Source organism: Muntiacus reevesi, chromosome 1 (genome assembly GCF_963930625.1).
Source record: "Muntiacus reevesi chromosome 1, mMunRee1.1, whole genome shotgun sequence".
NCBI classification, from domain to species: domain Eukaryota; kingdom Metazoa; phylum Chordata; class Mammalia; order Artiodactyla; family Cervidae; genus Muntiacus; species Muntiacus reevesi.
In genome coordinates, this window is record NC_089249.1 from 140129687 (window position 1) to 140148341 (window position 18655).

Consider the following 18655-nt stretch of genomic DNA (forward strand, 5'->3'; position numbering starts at 1 on the left):
AAACAAGATATTATGACCCTCACCTTTTCCTTACCTTAGGATATTTTGCCGAACCAACTCAAATTTGGGGATATTTTCATAATGAATGATGTCGGTGTGAAGTGGGGGTTCTGAGAGTAAATATGGCCTGGTAAGAGATGGATGCATAAGGGTATACCCTGAAATAAGAAAAAAAAACACACACACACTATGGGAAACACGTTGAAGGAAAAACTGATTCTAATAAAAGTGCTCATCATAGGTTTGAAATGTGGGATATTCTGGGAGGGCTGCTCAACACTCAGCTTCTCAGTCTGTAACTCAGCAGTCCAATAAAACCTGAACTTGTTTCATGTTTTCTTGCATAAAACTTTGGAAGTGTAGCAAGATGTCTTATTGAACATCTCCCTAATCAAGAATATTTGGGAGGCACTGACCACTTGGTTTTCATTTTATAAAATCTATCACATAAACCTTAATGTCAGTAAATATTAAGAAAACAATATAGACCAAAAAAAGATCCAAAGGATCACGTGTATGTTTCATTCAATCCTCAAGTCTAATTTCCTGATGGTTACAATGTGTAACTATTACCTACCCTTCAACACAAGATAGAAACAAACGCACAATCTTTAGATTCATTCTGCCATGGTTACGGTGTTCTATGACAACCAAGTAGTCCTAGTCCCCCTTTATCTTCTACAAATACCATCACTTTCCTACTTTGTTAGTATCGGAATATCTACAGATGACTTTTCTTCAGGATGTTAAATAAACTGTTCTTTCCTATGTAAGTTTTAGTAGATTACCTTTGTCATCTATGAGGAAAGTATAGGATGCCAAGGAGTCTTGGTAATACGTCACGTCTTCAAGGATGTAAGCCAGGTTCACATCCACACCTACAATTCCCAGGAGGAGGTTTCCAAAATAACAGGGTTTACTTACAGTCATTATCAAACCTATGTGTTAAAAACAAAACAAAAAATCAAAATATGTCAGAGAAGGCATTGAACAAAGGCTGGTGCTGCGCTCCAGGCGCTGAGAAGGCTGCACGCAGCATCTTATTTGCACTGAAGAAGTTTCCTGTGTGACGCGGCAACCAAGCACTGCTTTGCTGACAGCACAGAGTTATGAGTGTGAGCAAACCAGGCTCTTTAGGAATTCAGACATCTAACTTAACTTAAATGGAGGTAATTTGTACCTTTTCCACTATTTTTTCACCATAAAGGATACGACACTCCAGATCCATACAAAACATCAACAATATCTATATCATTCTACTTCCGAAGTGGGGATGATTTAACTGACTTTGCAAGACCGCTGGACAAAAAAATCTAACATTCTGGGCTCTAGCCCAGCTGTGCCCTTTCTGTATCATACATGTGATACTGGACATTGGGCATTGATCTTCATGTCCATTTAAAGGACACAGCAGTCATTACCTTACCAATTTCTGTGCTGTGCTGGGCTCAGTTGTGCAGTCACGTGGGACTCTATTGTGACCCCATGAACTGTAGCCCGCCAGGCTCCTCTGTCCGTGGAAGCTTTCGGGCAAGAATACTGGAGTGGATTGCCATTTCTTTCTCCAGGGGACCCTCCCAACCCAGGGATTGAACCCATCTCCCATGTCTCCTGCATGGCAGGTGGATTCTTTCCTGCTGAGCCACCAAGGAAGCTCACCTTACTCATTTCTAGGGGATGTTAAGTGAAAGAGATTATGGATAAAGGAAAGCTTATAAGGTATTCTACTTTATTAATGAATCCTATAAAAAACCAGAAAAATAAAACATAAAAAGGTACAGAATCTTATGATCTGCCCACTTAGAACTCTGAGCAGCTAAAGGAGACATTAAAATTCTAAGGGAATGTATTTCTAGTCACTTGGGCCAAGAGCTTGCAAATGTTTACATAAATGATCAGATAGTAGATATTTTAGGCTTTGTGAGCTATTTCACCTCTGGTGCATATTTTTTGTTTCTTTTTTTTCTAAAAAACCTTTAAAAACATAAAAGCCATTCTTAGCTCACAGGCCATACAATAGGATAAATAGGGGAAGAGAAAAGCCAAGGGGAGGAAGACCTATAGAAGTAGAAGGCATGAACAGTGGTCAATGCATTGCCCGGAGCAGCAGAACAGCTGGGCTGTCTTCTCACTTCTACTACTGAGTTGGCAAAGACGTGCCACCTCTCTGAATGCGTCTTCTTGTGCCCTGTATGGGGAGCTGAGACAAAGTGATCTCTAGGACCCTGACAGTTCTACAATCCCATGGTTCTAATGAGGCTGCAAAGAGTCAGACACAACTTAGCAACTGAACAGCAACAACATGGTTCTAAATAAAATTTAGAACAAAAAGACAGATAGTTTCTCTCCATCTTGCTCTTATGTCTTACAGCACTTGATGACATGTTCATGCCTACCAGCATGGCAGAAAGCCATTCTTTTATCAACACCTAGGAAAGGAATTAAAATCAACTTGAAGACTTCTACAGAGAGAATAGTTTCTGATGTCCACTCAAAATATTATGGAGTTGTTGTGACTGCAAAGGCCAATTAAATGTACCACTTGGAAGGAAGAAGTGGATACAACACTGAAAAACTGTGAAAAGTTATGCCCTGTTGTAAGACAAGTAAGTTCTGGGTATATAATATACAGCATAGGGGCTATAGTTATAGTTATTAATATTGAACATTTGAAAGTTGTTTTGGGTAGATCTTAAAAGTTCTTAACACAAGAAATAAATTATAACTACATGAGGTGGTTTGTATATAGTAAGCTTATTGCAGTATTTTGCAATATATACAAATATCAAATCATCATTTTATTTTTATACACCTAAAACTAATGCTCTGTTGTACGCTAATTATAACTCAGTAAGTCAGGTAGGCGTTAGAAAGCATCACTATGAACAAAGCCAGTGGATGTGATGGAATTCCAGTTGAGCTATTTCAAATCCTGAAAGATGATGCTGTGAAAGTGCTACACTCAATATGCCAGCAATTTGGAAAACTCAGCCACAGGACTGGAAAAAGTCAGTTTTCATTCCAATCCCTAAGAAAGGCAATCCCAAGAAATGCTCAAAGTACTGCACAATTTCACTCATCTCACACGCTAGTAAAGTAATGCTCAAAATTCTCCAAGCCAGGCTTCAGCAATACGTGAACTCTGAACTTCCAGATGTTCAAGCTGGTTTTAGAAAAGGCAAAGGAACCAGAGATCAAATTGCCAACATCCGCTGGATCATCGAAAAAGCAAGAGAGTTCCAGAAAAACATCTATTTCTGCTTTATTGACTATGCCAAAGCCTTTGACTGTGTGGATCACAATAAACTGTGGAAAATTCTGAAAGAGATGGGAATACCAGACCACCTGACCTGTCTCGTGAGAAACCTGTATGCAGGTCAAGAAGCAACCGTTAGAACTGGACATGGAACAACAGACTGGTTCCAAATAGGAAAAGGAGTACGTCAAGGCTGTATATTGTCACCCTGCTTATTTAACTTATATGCAGAGTACGTCATGAGAAACGCTGGGCTGGAAGAAGCACAAGCTGGAATCAAGATTGCTGGTAGAAATATCAATAACCTCAGATATGCAGATGACACCACCCTTATGGCAGAAAGTGAAGAGGAACTAAAAAGCCTCTTGATGAAAGTGAAAGAGGAGAATGAAAAAGTTGTCTTAAAGCTCAACACTTAGACAACTAAGATCATGGCATCTGATTCCATCACTTCATGGGAAATAGATGGGGAAACAGTGGAAACAGTGGCTGACTTTAGTTTTTTGGGCTCCCAAATCACTGCAGATGGTGAATGCAGCCATGAAATTAAAAGACGCTTACTCCTTGGAAGGAAAGTTATGACCAACCTACATAGCATATTAAAAAGCAGAGACATTACTTTGCCAACAAAGGTCCGTCTAGTCAAGGCTATGGTTTTTCCAGTGGTCATGTATGGATGTGAGAGGTGGACTGTGATGAAAGCTGAGTGCTGAAAAATTGATGCTTTTGAACTGTGGTGTTGGAGAAGACCCTTGAGAGTCCCTTGGACTGCAAGGAGATCCAACCAGTCCATCCTAAAGGAGATCAGTCCTGGGTGTTCATTGGAAGGACTGATGCTCAAGCTGAAACTCCAATATTTTGGCCACTAATGTGAAGAGTTGACTCATTGGAAAAGACCCTGATGCTGGGAGGGATTGGGGGCAGGAGGAGAAGGGGACGACAGAGGATGAGATGGCTGAATGGCATCACCGACTTGACGCGCATGGGTTTGAGTAAACTCCGGGAGTTGGTGAGGGACAGGGAGGCCTGGTGTGCTGCGATTCATGGGGTCGCAAAGAGTCAGACACGACTGAGCAACTGAACTGAACTCAACTGAAGACAAGAAAAAAGAAGAGCTATTTATTTTAAATTCAAAGATATTTAAATTTAAAGGTATTTATTATAAATTCAAAAGCATTCTTTAAGTAGTCAATTTTCAGAATGCTATCTACTGGTTTTAAAACATTTTAAAATAATAGTTATCTAAGAAGCTTTTAAATATGCATTTTGGAGATTTTTGCTCAGGTATCCCTGGGCAAAGGGGTTATAAGTGATGGGAGCATTGCTATGAGGGCCAGAAGACAGAGTTCACAGTCTGTATGTCACATTCCCCTGGGCTCTAGTCAAAGAAGAGTCTTTTTCACAGAGCAGCAAAGTGCAACAGAAATACTCGGGGACCACATGCTCACTTCAAATTTCTGTTCTCCTCTGGACGTACTGAGAACAAGCTTGATAAAAGAAAGGCAGTCTTACTTTTCAATTATCAATTTGGACAGAAGACTCTTTATCCCATTGTGGCAAATAAAGTATGCTAAGCTCTTGCTACACTTAATGAAACCCCCATACACCATCCCTACTTTAAAGTACATAGGCTTGCATTTTAAAAGAAATATGTCTAGTAACTGATACTTGAATCTGTGAAGATTTTGAATTAGAGCCATCTAAACATGAGTTTCTTTAGACTCAGGGTCCCCTTGTCATGGAGTTAGAGGAAGTGCTCCCCAGTAATTTCAGGGACTGAAAATGCAAAGACGTATATGATATACTCTAGTAAGAGAATGCAGCAAATCAGTAAATAGTGATTGAAACCTACTGCATGGGAGTCATAAAACAGGCCCTAAGGAATAAACTTTAGACAGCATCAGCTTTGCATATAATTTAATTTAAAGCATGGTAGCTTCTGGATGGAAAATTTTAGGAAGGGTCCCACTCTACGTGATACCGCTAATGGTAACTGAACTTGACTACATAATCCACTCTGCTTGATCAGGACTCAGTTTCTACACCCGTCTCAATTCCTTTCACACAGAATTGTTATGTTCCATTGATCTATTTTTCTCTTATCTGATTAAAATACTTCTTGAGAGTGAGATATGTGTCTTATTCATCCCTGCCTGACAAAATGCTTGACTGGCACTCAGTCACATTGGTAAAATGCATAAACTGTCATTCGCATTTAAGACCTGACATTTCCCTATAAAAGGAAATAACCTTATGTAAAGGCATGATTTTCTATTCTATACACATCTGTTGGCCCTGCCCGAACTAGGAAGGAAAAAGAAATTGAGGTGTGGCAGTAGCTACCATGCTTCTTCCCTATAGAAAGAACATGTCTACCTAACTTCTATAAATCATAGCCTCTATAAGATTTATTACTTTTTATATGAGTTTTCTCTGAATATTGTGAAAATTTCTAGCAAATGGAACTTAAAAACACGATCTCTACACGCCAGTCAGGATGGCTGCTATCTAAAAGTCTACAAGCAATAAATGCCGGAGACGGTGTGGAGAAAAGGGAACCCTCTTACACTGTTGGTGGGAATGCAAACTAGTACAGCCACTATGGAAAACAGTGTGGAGATTTCTTAAAAAACTGGAAATAGAACTGCCATATGACCCAGCAATACCACTTCTGGGCATACACACTGAGGAAACCAGATCTGAAAGAGACACATGCACCCCAATGTTCATCGCAGCACTGTTTATAATAGCCAGGACATGGAAGCAACCTAGATGCTCATCAGCAGACGAATGGATAAGGAAGCTGTGGTACATATACACCGTGGAATATTACTCAGCCATTAAAAAGAATTCATTTGAATCAGTTCTAATGAGATGGATGAAACTGGAGCCCATTATACAGAGTGAAGTAAGCCAGAAGGATAAAGACCAATACAGTATACTAACGCATATACATGGAATTTAGAAAGATGTTAACGATAGCCCTATATGCGAAACAAACAAACAAAAAAAGACATAGATGTACAGAACAGACTTTTGGACTCTGTGGGAGATGGCAAGGGTGGGATGTTTCGAGAGAACAGCATCGAAACACATATATTATCTAGGGTGAAACAGATCACCAGCCCAGGCTGGATGCATGAGACAAATGCTCGGGCCTGGTGCACTGGGAAGACCCAGAGGGATCAGGTGGAGAGGGAGATGGGAGGGGGGATCGGGATGGGGAATACATGTAACTCCATGGCTGATTCATGTCAATGTATGACAAAAACCACTACAATATTGTAAAGTAATTAGCCTCCAACTAATGAAAATAAATGGGGAAAAAAAAAATAAAGTAGCTTCTTTAAAAAAAAACAAAACAAGATCTCATATGGTGACACCGTTTGCCTAGTAATTAGTTGCCTCTTAAACTTCCTTATCAAGAGAAGACAAGAGGGAAGGATGTAGGGGAAAAGGATAAGCAAGAAATTGAGGAGGAAAAGAAAAAATTGTATTTTTACTGAGCACATACTGTTGGCCTGGCTTTCCTCCAGATGCTTTAAATATACTAGTGCATTTAATCTTCTACTTCTAGTAGTTCACTACTTCTACTAGTGCAATTACTTTGATGGAAATGTTATTTTTACTACTTTAAAGGCTAAAAATTTAATCATGTGAAGATTAAACACTTTACCTGACATCATATTATGGGTAACTTGTGACATCAGGATATTAATGACAATAATAGTAGTAATAACAAAACAAAATAATAACTCTAGACCAGTTAATTATTAGTAAAAGGTATTTTGGACACTAATAAATCTTATAAACTTAATAACCCAAAGACTTATTATGTGAAAGATGTGTTTTTGCAGATAACCAAATGTGAGTTAATAAGATTAAATACATTACCAAAAATAACAAGTGGTAGAGTAGGATTTGAAATCCTATCCACGTCAAGCCTGTATCTGTTTGACTACACTGTGTTGCCTTGTCTGACGCTGAATCCCAAGCACTTCTGTCTTATTTACCACTTGCTACGCAGTTACTCTTTAGTACCAAATTCACTTTTAGATTTGGGGGAATCCTCACAAAGCTTTTAGATGTACCCATTTTAATTGTTTATTTTTAATTGGAGGATAATCACTTTACAATGTTATATTGGTTTCTGCCATACAGCAGCATGAATCAGCCGTAAGTGTACATAAGTTCCCTTCCTCTTGTACCTCCCTCCCACCTTCCATCCAAAGACCCATTATGTTGACTGAGGCTAGAGCAATGAGGAAGAAATGAGGCTGTGGATTTCTGCTCTAGAACATAGTACTCACTGGGCCAGTGGCGGGGAGGCTACACAATCCTTTGACCAGAGAAAGGGACGCCCACTCTCCCTAATGCTCACATGGCAAATACTGAACAACATTTAAAAGTTACTGTTTGACTCATAACCACTTCTTTTCACTTTCCTTCAGTAGGAAATTTTCTCCCAACTCACCATCTCCCATCTCATCAGAGAAGGGGAGGCTAAAGACAGCTTCATCAATCATCCGGTTGGGAAGGTTGGTATAGAACCTGCCAACTGTGGTCTCCAGGTTACTCAGCTGGTTCAGCACCATCATACTGCCCTTAATCACAGGTAAGGCTATCCGGTCCAGCACGCCATACTTCCCTGAGTTCTGTTCGGCCAGATCTCTCAGAAAAGCCAGCTCTTTCAAGCCAGTCACCCCATCTGAAATAGAAAGCCAAGGGAAGACAATGTAAAACAAAATGGTGTATATCCATAGGGTAACCTTGTTATTTAGATCTAATAAGGGTCTCAATGAGGTCGTGCAGTGCCAAAGGGATCTTTGCAGAGACAATCTGGACTCAGGACACAGATACCAGTTCCTGCAGAGGAACAAAGCTGAAGGCATGATCTTTCCTCAAATAGTAAAGAGGCCAAAGGAATTCTTCAAAAGGCAATGATGAAAAACACATGACTAAATAGAGGAGCCCCATTCAGCAAGGATTTCTTCCTTGAAAGTTTAATTATAAAATGTAAATTAGTTTTCTGCATTTAATATTTGAAAGCAAAAGTAATGATTAACAAGTCTGCATTTAATTTAAATTAGTAGATGAAGTTGTAAGAGTTTTAAAGGATTGAGGTTTACCATTTCATTTCTTACCTCTTTGCCTATTAAACACTGCCAAAGTCTCATGCAACTAAATGAAAGAATTATGGATTGTATTTAGTGATGTCTCCAAACCCCATTTCTTTAAACTCACTTTAATTACAAATGTTTTCATGCTTTATATTATAGGGATAATACTGGATTTGATTTATTTAATATATATTTTTTATGTTTAGAGAGTTTTAAAATCTTTGTAAAAGATCAGGCATACTGGGATGCATTGTTCTACAACATCTGTAATCTATAGCACAAAAATAAATTTAATAAACCTTTTTTTAATGTTTTGGTTTGCTATTGTTGGAACACAGTCAAAAGGATTAGTAACTGATCCCATATGGGTATCATTGTAAACAAATTCAAGTTATTTCAGTCACTACTGAAATTCTACCAATGAGTTTTAAAAAGATTTTTGCCTCATGTTCTTGAACTGTTTAGTCATTAAAAAATCTAAGAGTTCCTGGTTCACCTACCTACAATGAGTTTATCATTTTTTAATAGGAAATATATATATACTTCTAGCTTTGGAAGTCCATTTCTAAAATCATGGCAGGATCTAATGGATATAATTTCTTTCTTAACACACTGTATATAAATAAGTTGGATTTTGCTCCACTCAGACAATGCTAAAGGAGAATCAGAATCAGCCTATTGTTGCCTTTGCTTGACACAGAATCGAAATGGGAGGTGAGTAGTATACTTCAGAGTAAAAGACAACACAAAAGATGTGATTGATCCCTGATCTTACACCCTTGAGAAGCTTACAGGAATGAATGATAAAAGGAGACAATTTGAGGCAATAGAAACATTTCCTTTCTTGCCATGAACTGCATGGCTCTTTCAAAATGTACAAGAAAAGTGACAAACAGGAATATCTACTAGACAAAGAGCACAGTACAAGACATCAAGATCGGGTTATTTTAGGTCACTTCACCATGAGCATTGTGCAGGGGTGACAGGAGAGTAAGTAGGGCAGCAGACTGGATTATTCTATCAACAGTGTGGTCGTGCTGGAAACTACATTTCCCAGAATCCCCTTTCCTCTATGCTTCCAGGTTAAACGTGGCCCAAAAGTGAAGTGCTGTAACTTGAGAGGTGAAGGGAGAGATGTGAAGAGACCTGAAAGTTCCAGTTCATTCCACTCTTCTGATTTGTGTTCCCTTTCCCAACTGCTGGCTTACTCACCAAGGGCAACCCAACCAAGGGCAGGCTCACTCCAGATGCGTCACTGAGAATTCACAGAGGGAGCAGCCACAGAGGGACAACAAGCTCTCAGACTTCCACACGACTTCCTACAGCCTGCAGTGTGCTAGCCTCCAGATATCCTTGCAAACTTCAACTTGTTCACCCAGATCAGAGCTGGTTAATAACCTTTGAGTTGTCAATTCCTCTTTTTGCATCTTTACTCTTCCAGTCCCCCTCCCCTCCAATTGTGTACATTCTTATTCTCTTATTTTAAATTGAGGTAATGTGTTGGTTTCAGGTGTACAACAAAGTGATTCAGTTATATACATATATATTTTTTCAGATTACTTTTCAATAATGTTATTACAAGATATTGAATATGGTTCCCTGCATTACACAGTAAATCTTTGTTGTTTATCTATTTTATGTATAGTAGGATCTGTCAGAGAAGGCACTGGCACCCCACTCCAGTCCTCTTGCCTGGAAAATCCCACGGACGGAGGAGCCTGGTGGGCTGCAGTCCATCGGGCTGCTACCAGTCAGACATGACTGAGCGACTTCACTTTCACTTTTCACTTTCACACATTGGAGAAGAAAATGGCAACCCACTCCAGTGTTCTTGCCTTGAGAATCCCAGGGATGGGGGAGCCTGGTGGGCTGCCGTCTATGGGGTTGCACAGGGTCGGACATGACTGAAGTGACTTAGCAGGAGCAGGATCTGTTAATCCCATACTCCTAATTTATCCCTCCCTGATACCTTTTCCCTTGGGTAACTGTAAGTTTGTTTCCTATGTCTTTGAATCTGTTTCATATATAGATTCACTTGTATTATTTTTATTTTTTAAGATTTCACATATAAGTGATATCATATTTGCCTATCTTTATCTGACTTACTTCAGACTTAATTCTCCAGGTTCATCCGTGTTGCTGTAAATGGCAATGTTTCATTCTTTTTTATGGCTGAGTAATATTCCACTGCATACATTTACCACATCTTAAACCAGTCATCTGTTGATGGGCAATTGGGTTATTTCCATGTCTTTACTATTGTTAATAGTACTGCTATGAACTTTGGGGTGCATGTATTTTTTTTTTTTTAATTTGAGCTTTTGCTTTTCTCAGATAGAAGTTTATGAGTGGGATTGCTAGATCATATGGTAGCTCTATTTTTAGTTTTTTAAGAAACTTCCATACTGTTTTCTATAGTGGCTGCACCAATTTACATTTTCATCACCAGTACATGTTCTTATTCTGATAATAAATTTGATAGACCACAATTTTCACTGTGATTCTGCTTCCCTATTTGAACTGACAGAATTAAGGGAATTTGTCAACCCTCTTGAGTAATGTTCAGAGATACTTTTCAGAGAGGTGTGTCAGGCTAGCTTATGGGAAGAAAGAGAAAAGATGAGAGTGGTTAGGGGAAGTAACCAGAAATTTCAAAAACTGGAATTATCAGGGGCACAGCAAGTGCACATGATACTCCCATGGGAAGATCCAGGACCAGTGAAGAGATGGGTGACTGCAAGAAACCTGCTCAGTATCTGCCTGAGCAGACCTTCAAAACACATGGGAAAGGCATGATCACTTCCTTTTATGTTTCCTTACACCTGTTCTATTGTCTTTAATTCATTTAACTTGTCAGTCTTCCTTACTGGGCCAAGGGCTTCTTGAAGGCAAGAGGTGCTGTATAACACAGCTCTAAGACCTCAGCTCACTCTGTTTTATATAGTATGTGCTTCATAAGCACAACATATCTTGTGTATTTATTATCAGAGCACCCCTATGGAGATTTTATGCTTTTCATTTGACAGATCAAAGTGAGGTCCCCAAGAGATTAAATAACTAGCCATGAGCCACACGGCTAGCAAATGCAGACTGAAACTGAAAACCTCTAGACATCAGCCCCTGTGTTTTCCCATGTGCAAGGAGTCCACAAAATATCTGGAAAACAATCATGCTGGCCTAAATACAGATTCCTGGAACTTTTATCTAGGAGGGTCTGATCACAAATCCCAGGTAGACACCGCCTGGGAGTCTGCATTTAAAGATGAATCTACAAGTAATCCTTATCCCATTAAAATATAAGAGCCAGTGCCCCTCAAGCCAGCTGGTTCTGCATGGAAATCTGGAAGTGGAGAGGAGAGATAAGAGACCACAGGTGAGGACTCTAAATCAAGATGTGTTCTCTCGAGAACAAGAGAATGGGGTCACTTTGAACATTGAGAGCAAGGGGCCCAAAGAAGAAAAGGAAGAGCTGTGTATTCATAGGTGTGGGGGAGGGGGGAGGTACACGATACAGCAGGGAGCTAGAAAATCGGGCTGTCGTCAGACTGGAGGATGGTTAAATTGCTGAAGGGAAATTATTGAGTATTCCATCAGATTTGCCAGTTTAGTAAACTCTCTCACAGACCGACTTAACAGCCACACAATAAACCTTAATGAGCACCTAGCAAGTGCCTGGCTCCATCCTGGGCGCTCACTGTATGTCAGGGTTAGTCTTCACAAGAACTCTGTCAAGTAGACACATCTCATTGCCATGACACAGCTACGCAAGGGGATAGGGAGGAAGCGGCACAGGAAGCTTCAGCTGGTGATTCTGCAGGTAAATGTGATATTCACAGTCCTGGTTTTACAGAGTAATCTAGGTTAGTACATGGGCTTCCTGATCTTAAATCAATGAGATAAGTTAATAAGCTCCATACAGCATCAAAACCCAAGTATATATGGAAAAACAACAACAACAAAAAAACAAAAACGGGGGCTGCAGAGATGACTGTGTAAGACCATATAACTGCAGAAGTTTTAGAAATGAAGAGCTGGCTGGACATCCTGACACATGTCCTGAGTACTCATATAAGGGGGAGAAAGCTGGGTTTGGGAAGGAATCTGCTCCTTATACCCTCATCAAAGCACCCTGTGATGGTTCTTTCTTATTTTCTGAAAGCAGCATGCACTTAGAACATTTTATCTGAAGGAAAAGGATCTCGAAATACTACCTACCGTTCATGAGGGCGTAGGTGAGAATCATTACAGAGTTGTTTAGAAGGCTATTTTCTTCATTGATGACACGGAGAGTCGCCTTTTTATCTTCTTCTGAAGAGTCCTTTGATGTAATGCCAGCGGACAGGTAAATGATGACCATGTCTGTATCTAAACAAACACGTACAAACTGAATGTTACATCAGAGGCTGGCTAAAGGCAGCAACTCAAGTTTCTCTTCCATTGGACTTTCCTGCCTCAAGGACCTGCCAGGCCCAATCTTCTTACTCATGCCCTTCTGATGCTAAGCTTTCATCTCCCTGCTTCTGCTGCTCTTCCATCCTGCCTGTTCTGGGCCACGAGGCCTCATTTAGCCAGTGTCAGGTAAAGAGATGCTCCTAATGAGTTTACTAGATCAAAGAAGGCAAGTTCTTCCAGGCATCCACGGTTGTGGTAATTCAACCATCCCAGATGGAGGTCTCTCCTGCCTTCTGAAATAGAGCATTCAGAACCTGATTTACTCTTTCCTCAGTGACCCAGGATCTTCACCAGGAATATACATTTTGGGGGAACCAGGCTTTAAAATGATGGTTCTTCCAGAGACTACTGAGATTTGCAAGGTTATCTGTCTCTATGCTAAGCAGTTCCAAAAAAACATTTCTGTTTTAAAACTCATCAGTGTAGAAGAGCAGTTAAAAACAAAAAACAACAACAACAAGTGGACATAGGAGCCAAGTTGCCTGTGTCCACATCTCAGCTGTGCTACTTTCAAGTAGTGTCTGGGTAGATTACCTAACCTTTCTATGCCAAAATTTCATTATCTAAAACAAAATGAGGATAATGACAATATTTACATCATAGGGTTGCTATGAGGGCTAACTGGTTAACTTCAGAGTGAAAGCAAAAGTATGATGCTAAATAGAAAATAAAAGAAAGAAACTTTAACACAAAACAAAAAAGAAAACCCTTGTATTGGCATGAAGAAGCACCTAGACTCTAGAGTAAAATGACTCTCCAGCTAGGGCTAATGACTGAGAACTCATCATAGCTCACAGTGAAAACTTCTTTCAAGAGGATTTCCTCAAAAATTAAAGTGGTAGATTTCCTATCACTAAAGATGCAAGGGTTGAATGACAGCTTTAATGGAAGGAGGGCAGTAAGCCAGCTGTGTTTTATACTGTCTTTTTAACCTAAGATTCTCTGATTCAGGATCTATTTTTAAGATAACCTACACAGATGTTCTTTTAATTGAGAAATAATGATTGATATGCTATATGCTTGTTTCTTTAGGTTCTTATGGTTGTCATTCATCTGAGATTGCTTTCTATTTACTGGGGTAGGCAGCCTCCAGGTTGGTCCCCCAATGATCCCACTTCCTGATATTCACATCACTGTGTGATATCTCTTTGACGGTAGACTGGATTTAATGACCAGCTTCTTGTGAACAGAATGCAGCAGAGGTCATAGGGTGTCAAGAGATGGATTAGGTAACAGAAAGACCATGGCTTCCCCCTGTGTGCTCTCTCTTGGGTAAGCCAGAGAGAATGTTGTGAGCTAGCCTATGGAGAGGCAAGGAACTGAGGCCCTCAGAATCGAATCCGTCAGCAACCATGTGAGTGAGCTCAGCAGCAGATCTTTCCCAAGTTGAACTCTGAGATGACAGCCTCTCTGGCCAACAGTTTGATCACAACCTCATAAGGCACCTTTGGGCAGAGGCACTCAAACATGCTGTGCCCAGATTCCTTATCTATAAACACTGAGATAATAAATGTTTATTGTCTTAAGTCACTGGGTGTTGGGTAATTTATTATCCAGGAACAGATTATTTAAAAAATTACCCTAACAAATGATGAGAATACAATGACTGAATTTTCTTCCAATTAAAAATTTCCATTTTAGACTCTTTATTATGCAGAATTGAATAAAAACAATTTGATGCTTTTGAACTGTGGTGTAAAGAAGATTCTTGAGTCCCACTGGACCGAAAGGAGATCCAACCAGTCCTTCCTAAAGGAAATCAGTCCTGAATATTCACTGAAAGGACTGATGTTGAAGCTGAAGCTCCAATACTTTGGCCACCTCACGCAAAGAACTGACTCATCGGAAAAGACCCTGATGCTGGGAAGGATTGAAGGTGGGAGGAGGAGACGACAGAGGATGAGATGGTTGGATGGCATCATCACCAATGCGATGCACATGAGTTTGAGTAGGCTCCGGGAGTTGGTGATGGACAGGGAAGCCTGATATGGTGTAGTCCATGGGGTCACAAAGAGTAGGACGTGACTAAGCGACTGAACTGAACTGAAGATTTAATATATAAGAAAGCTTTAAAGCTAATTTTGATGCTTGAACAAATATAATAATGCTTTAATAAATATAAACTGCAAATTGAAATTACATATTTATCCGTCAGAAATTAGGGTATGAAAGCTGATGTAAAATCACTCAGGAATATCCTGGTCTTAACCCAGATGTCAGTCTTTTTTCAATGTTGTAAACACAGTCCTATAAATTTTTTTTTTTTTAGGACGTAAAACAGCTCACTTAAATTTCAGACTGGGAAAAAAATACTCTTTGACCCTAGTAGGTGGGATACAGATATATCATAAAATAAAGTATGATCTAAAATATGAGACAAACCAACACATGTGAGAAAGTCCTGGACACTTTTAAGACTGACCTAAAGTGAACCCTTGGGTTTTCTTACTTGGTTTTATGATTCTGGATAAAATACGCTGTCACTGACAGCTGGTCTTAGGCATAGGCCCATGACTGGAAAGCCAGAAGGCCTGTAGCCTGCAGCTCCTTTAGCTGCCAAGTGTTATTTTCTTTCCATCCCAACAATAAGATCCAAGTTCTGCAAGCATTCTCTCCTTCTCTGCCCAGTCCCTGACTCTGTTCCTGCCTCATCCTTAGGCAAAACTGAGCTATTTTTCTATTTTTAAAGATCAGATCTGCCAAATTTGCTCTGATGTATTTTTCTACTTACTAGGGTATCCCCGCTCTAATCATTCATGGGAACATTAAGCCTTGTGATTAGTAATGTTAGCAGTGAGTCATTACAGACAATTGGGGCAGAGCAAAGACATAGCATGTACCTGGAAGAAAAGGTAACCCTCTCCATGTGACAAGTCCCTGTGAAAGCCACCAGAATTCCTTGGGATCAATGTCAAAGTGGGAAGAACAACCCAAATTTGGACTTTGCCCATGCCGTTAGATCCCCACTCTTAACCATCATATTCCTTCTGCTACAAAATGATCCCTCAACCGGTTACCCCCAAAATAAACCTAGAAAAAAAGTCCAAATGTGTTGATGGTATCTGTTACAGATCTACCACAGAGTTGAAAAGAGCCAGCACTGAATAAAAGTTTTAGTTTTTCTTATTAGTGCAAAGCAAATTAGCACAAAGCCACCATGACTTGGCCATGTGGCCCTTGTTCATACGGCTGTCAACATGGGTCAGATACTTGGTTTTCATGCACAGACTAATCCTTCCAATAACCTTATAAGGTAGGTCTTACTCATTGAGAAAATCCTACTAAATGGTCTTCAAAAAGTGCCAGGTAAACAGTAGAGTAGATAATAAATACTTGCCTGTGGAGTGAATACAAGTTCTGATGTACAGTATAAATTCATAAGAGGAGTATGTAGATCCTTCACTATGCTATAGCCAAGGTGACTAATGGTCCTTGACTGTCTCTGGGCTAGGGGTCAAATTGGGATGTCTAGGGTATCTGCGCTCCTTTAGCTACAGCAATAAGTCTTAAAGGAAACCGAATATCATTATAATCACAGCTAATCTGTACTTAATATTTATGATGAGATACTGGATCTTATTATCACCCTCAGTTTGCAGATGGGGGAAACCAGACCTAGAGAAATCAAGTAATTTATACAAGTTTCAAAAAATTTCAGAGAAGGAATTTGAACACACATTGGTTGAAATTCAAAATCTGCTTACTTAACTACTATGTAACATTGCTTGAAAGCACCTCAAACCTCTCCTTAATAAACCAGGTAATACTAATTCCTGACATGTTTCATTATGCAGCCTAATTTGGGTTTTTCTTTCTTTGAACTACCAGTAGACACTGTAAAATGGAAGCCTGTGAGATAAAGTTTAGAAACATCTTACTTGACCTAGAAAAAGACCCTTTTTCACATCTAAAAAATAGTACCATCAAAATGTGTCCAAATCAGTGACTCTTCTTGCCATGTTTTTGCTTGCCAACATTAGGAAAATCCCCCAAAACCCAAAGGAGAAATGTTTCCTGCCAAAGCAGCTTTCTGCTAACATACAGTGCAGGAAGGTTAGTAAGAAGAGGTTTAATGAAGTCTCTATTGACAGTTTTAAAGCTGGAACAAATGACAACATTTGAAAAATCAAGGGGTTTCACATAAAAATCCAGATTTCTGGCTTCTCTTAAAACAGAAGATCTGGCAACACTGGACAGGCACTCCTGCAAGGCTGAACAGAAGAGCAGCTGCCTTCTTGATTGAGGATACTCTCTCTAGCTGTCTGCACTCCCCAAACGAGCCCCAAACCTTACCTTGAGCTCCCTTGACACCTCACTGTCTGGGCTTCTATTACTTGGGACAGTGTCATCACCAAAATTGGACTTTTTCTCTAAAGATAGTTTGAGAAGTGAACAATCAAGTAAAAGGAGCACGTCTGATGAGGAATGCTGACAGGCAGATGACAGCTGGTGAAGGGCACAGATCAATGGCATTGGCCAACTAGTCAATCTGTCTTGACTGCTCAAGAGGCCAACCATATCCTTTGGCTTCATTGAACTAGGGACAACTTTACACTGAGGCATCCTGTAATATTGGTTGTGGATAGCTGGTGCTTGCCAAGGTTAGTAGGCAAAATTCTAAGATTATCTTGAAGACCCATACTCTTATATGATCCCCTACTCTTGAGTATGAGCATGACCAGTAATTTGCTTCTGACCAACAGAATATGGCAAAGGTGATGGGATATTATTCCTGTGATTGTGCTACATATATGGCAAAGATGGAGGGATTCTGCAGATGTAGTTAAGGTCTTTAAAAGTTAACCATGAGGGAGAGTAGTTTGTTTAAATCAGAAGAGTGAGCCTGATAAGATCAAATGAAACCTTTAAAAGAGGGTCCAAGCCTTCCCTGATATCCGGGGCTGGAAGGAAAGATGCTCTCCTCCTGACCTTGAAGAGGCAAGTAGACATGAGTTTTACAATTGGAAAGAAATAAATTCTGCCAACGGTTGAGCTTGGAGAGGACTCTGAAACTCAGATGCAACCACAGACCTGGCTGATATCTAGACTGCAGCCTTATATAATCCTAAACAGAGAAGCAATGGATGGACTCCTGTCCCATGGAAGCTGTGAGATAACAATATAGAGAAACGTAAAAATAAGACACCATCTACCACCATTACCTGTAAAAATTACTGTAGCTTCTTTCAGGGGCCCATCATGTGCCAGCACTAAGCGGGGCATTTATCAAAGCTGTCTTAGTTTTAATGCAGACACACTGAAGAGCTTGAAAATACATTCATTAAATTTATCTCAATAGGGTACAATCATTAAAAAACAAAAAAAAACAACAAACAGATTTTCAAATATAAAAGAGAAAATGACATAGATTCCTTTCAGTAGTTTCAAAGCATGGGTCTTATTTCAAATATCCTTTCCTTTACTTTAGCCTGCATCCTAATTCCAGATTTTCTTTAATACATGAAAATTAAATTAGAGTGCTTTTGTACATTTGAAGGGCTGTGCTCATCTAAATGACAGTTGGTTAGAGGAAGGAAGGATCAAGGCAAGAATTTAGGCTGCCCTGTTTTTGCACACATGCGCACAAGCAGACAGTCACTGTAAGTGAGGTGGACAATTAGCATTAAAAAGGATGTGGATACTCTCCGGGGAAATAAACAAGGATATGTTCCTAATAAAAGGGCAGGAAGAAGAGGCTCAGGGAGTAAAGAAATCATGCAGAGTACCTTTGATTGGAAAAGATAAGAAAATCTAGTAAGTTCCTAGTATTAGATGATAATATGACAACACAAGAAATTTTTATCCTGTCAGTTTAGGCAAAACCCCC

General features: G+C 39.7%; 1 protein-coding gene across 1 annotated transcript in view; it reads right to left on the bottom strand.

Annotated features, from left to right (window-relative positions):
- Positions 1-18655, bottom strand: part of CACHD1 (cache domain containing 1) — a 232012-nt gene that overhangs the window by 41575 nt on the left and 171782 nt on the right. Inside the window, exons 8-11 of the mRNA XM_065911617.1 lie at positions 12592-12741; positions 7731-7964; positions 789-938; positions 35-158 (exon numbers count right to left, since the gene is read on the bottom strand). Coding sequence (XP_065767689.1) covers positions 35-158; positions 789-938; positions 7731-7964; positions 12592-12741 — 658 coding nt within the window. The remainder of the gene's footprint in view (positions 1-34; positions 159-788; positions 939-7730; positions 7965-12591; positions 12742-18655) is intronic.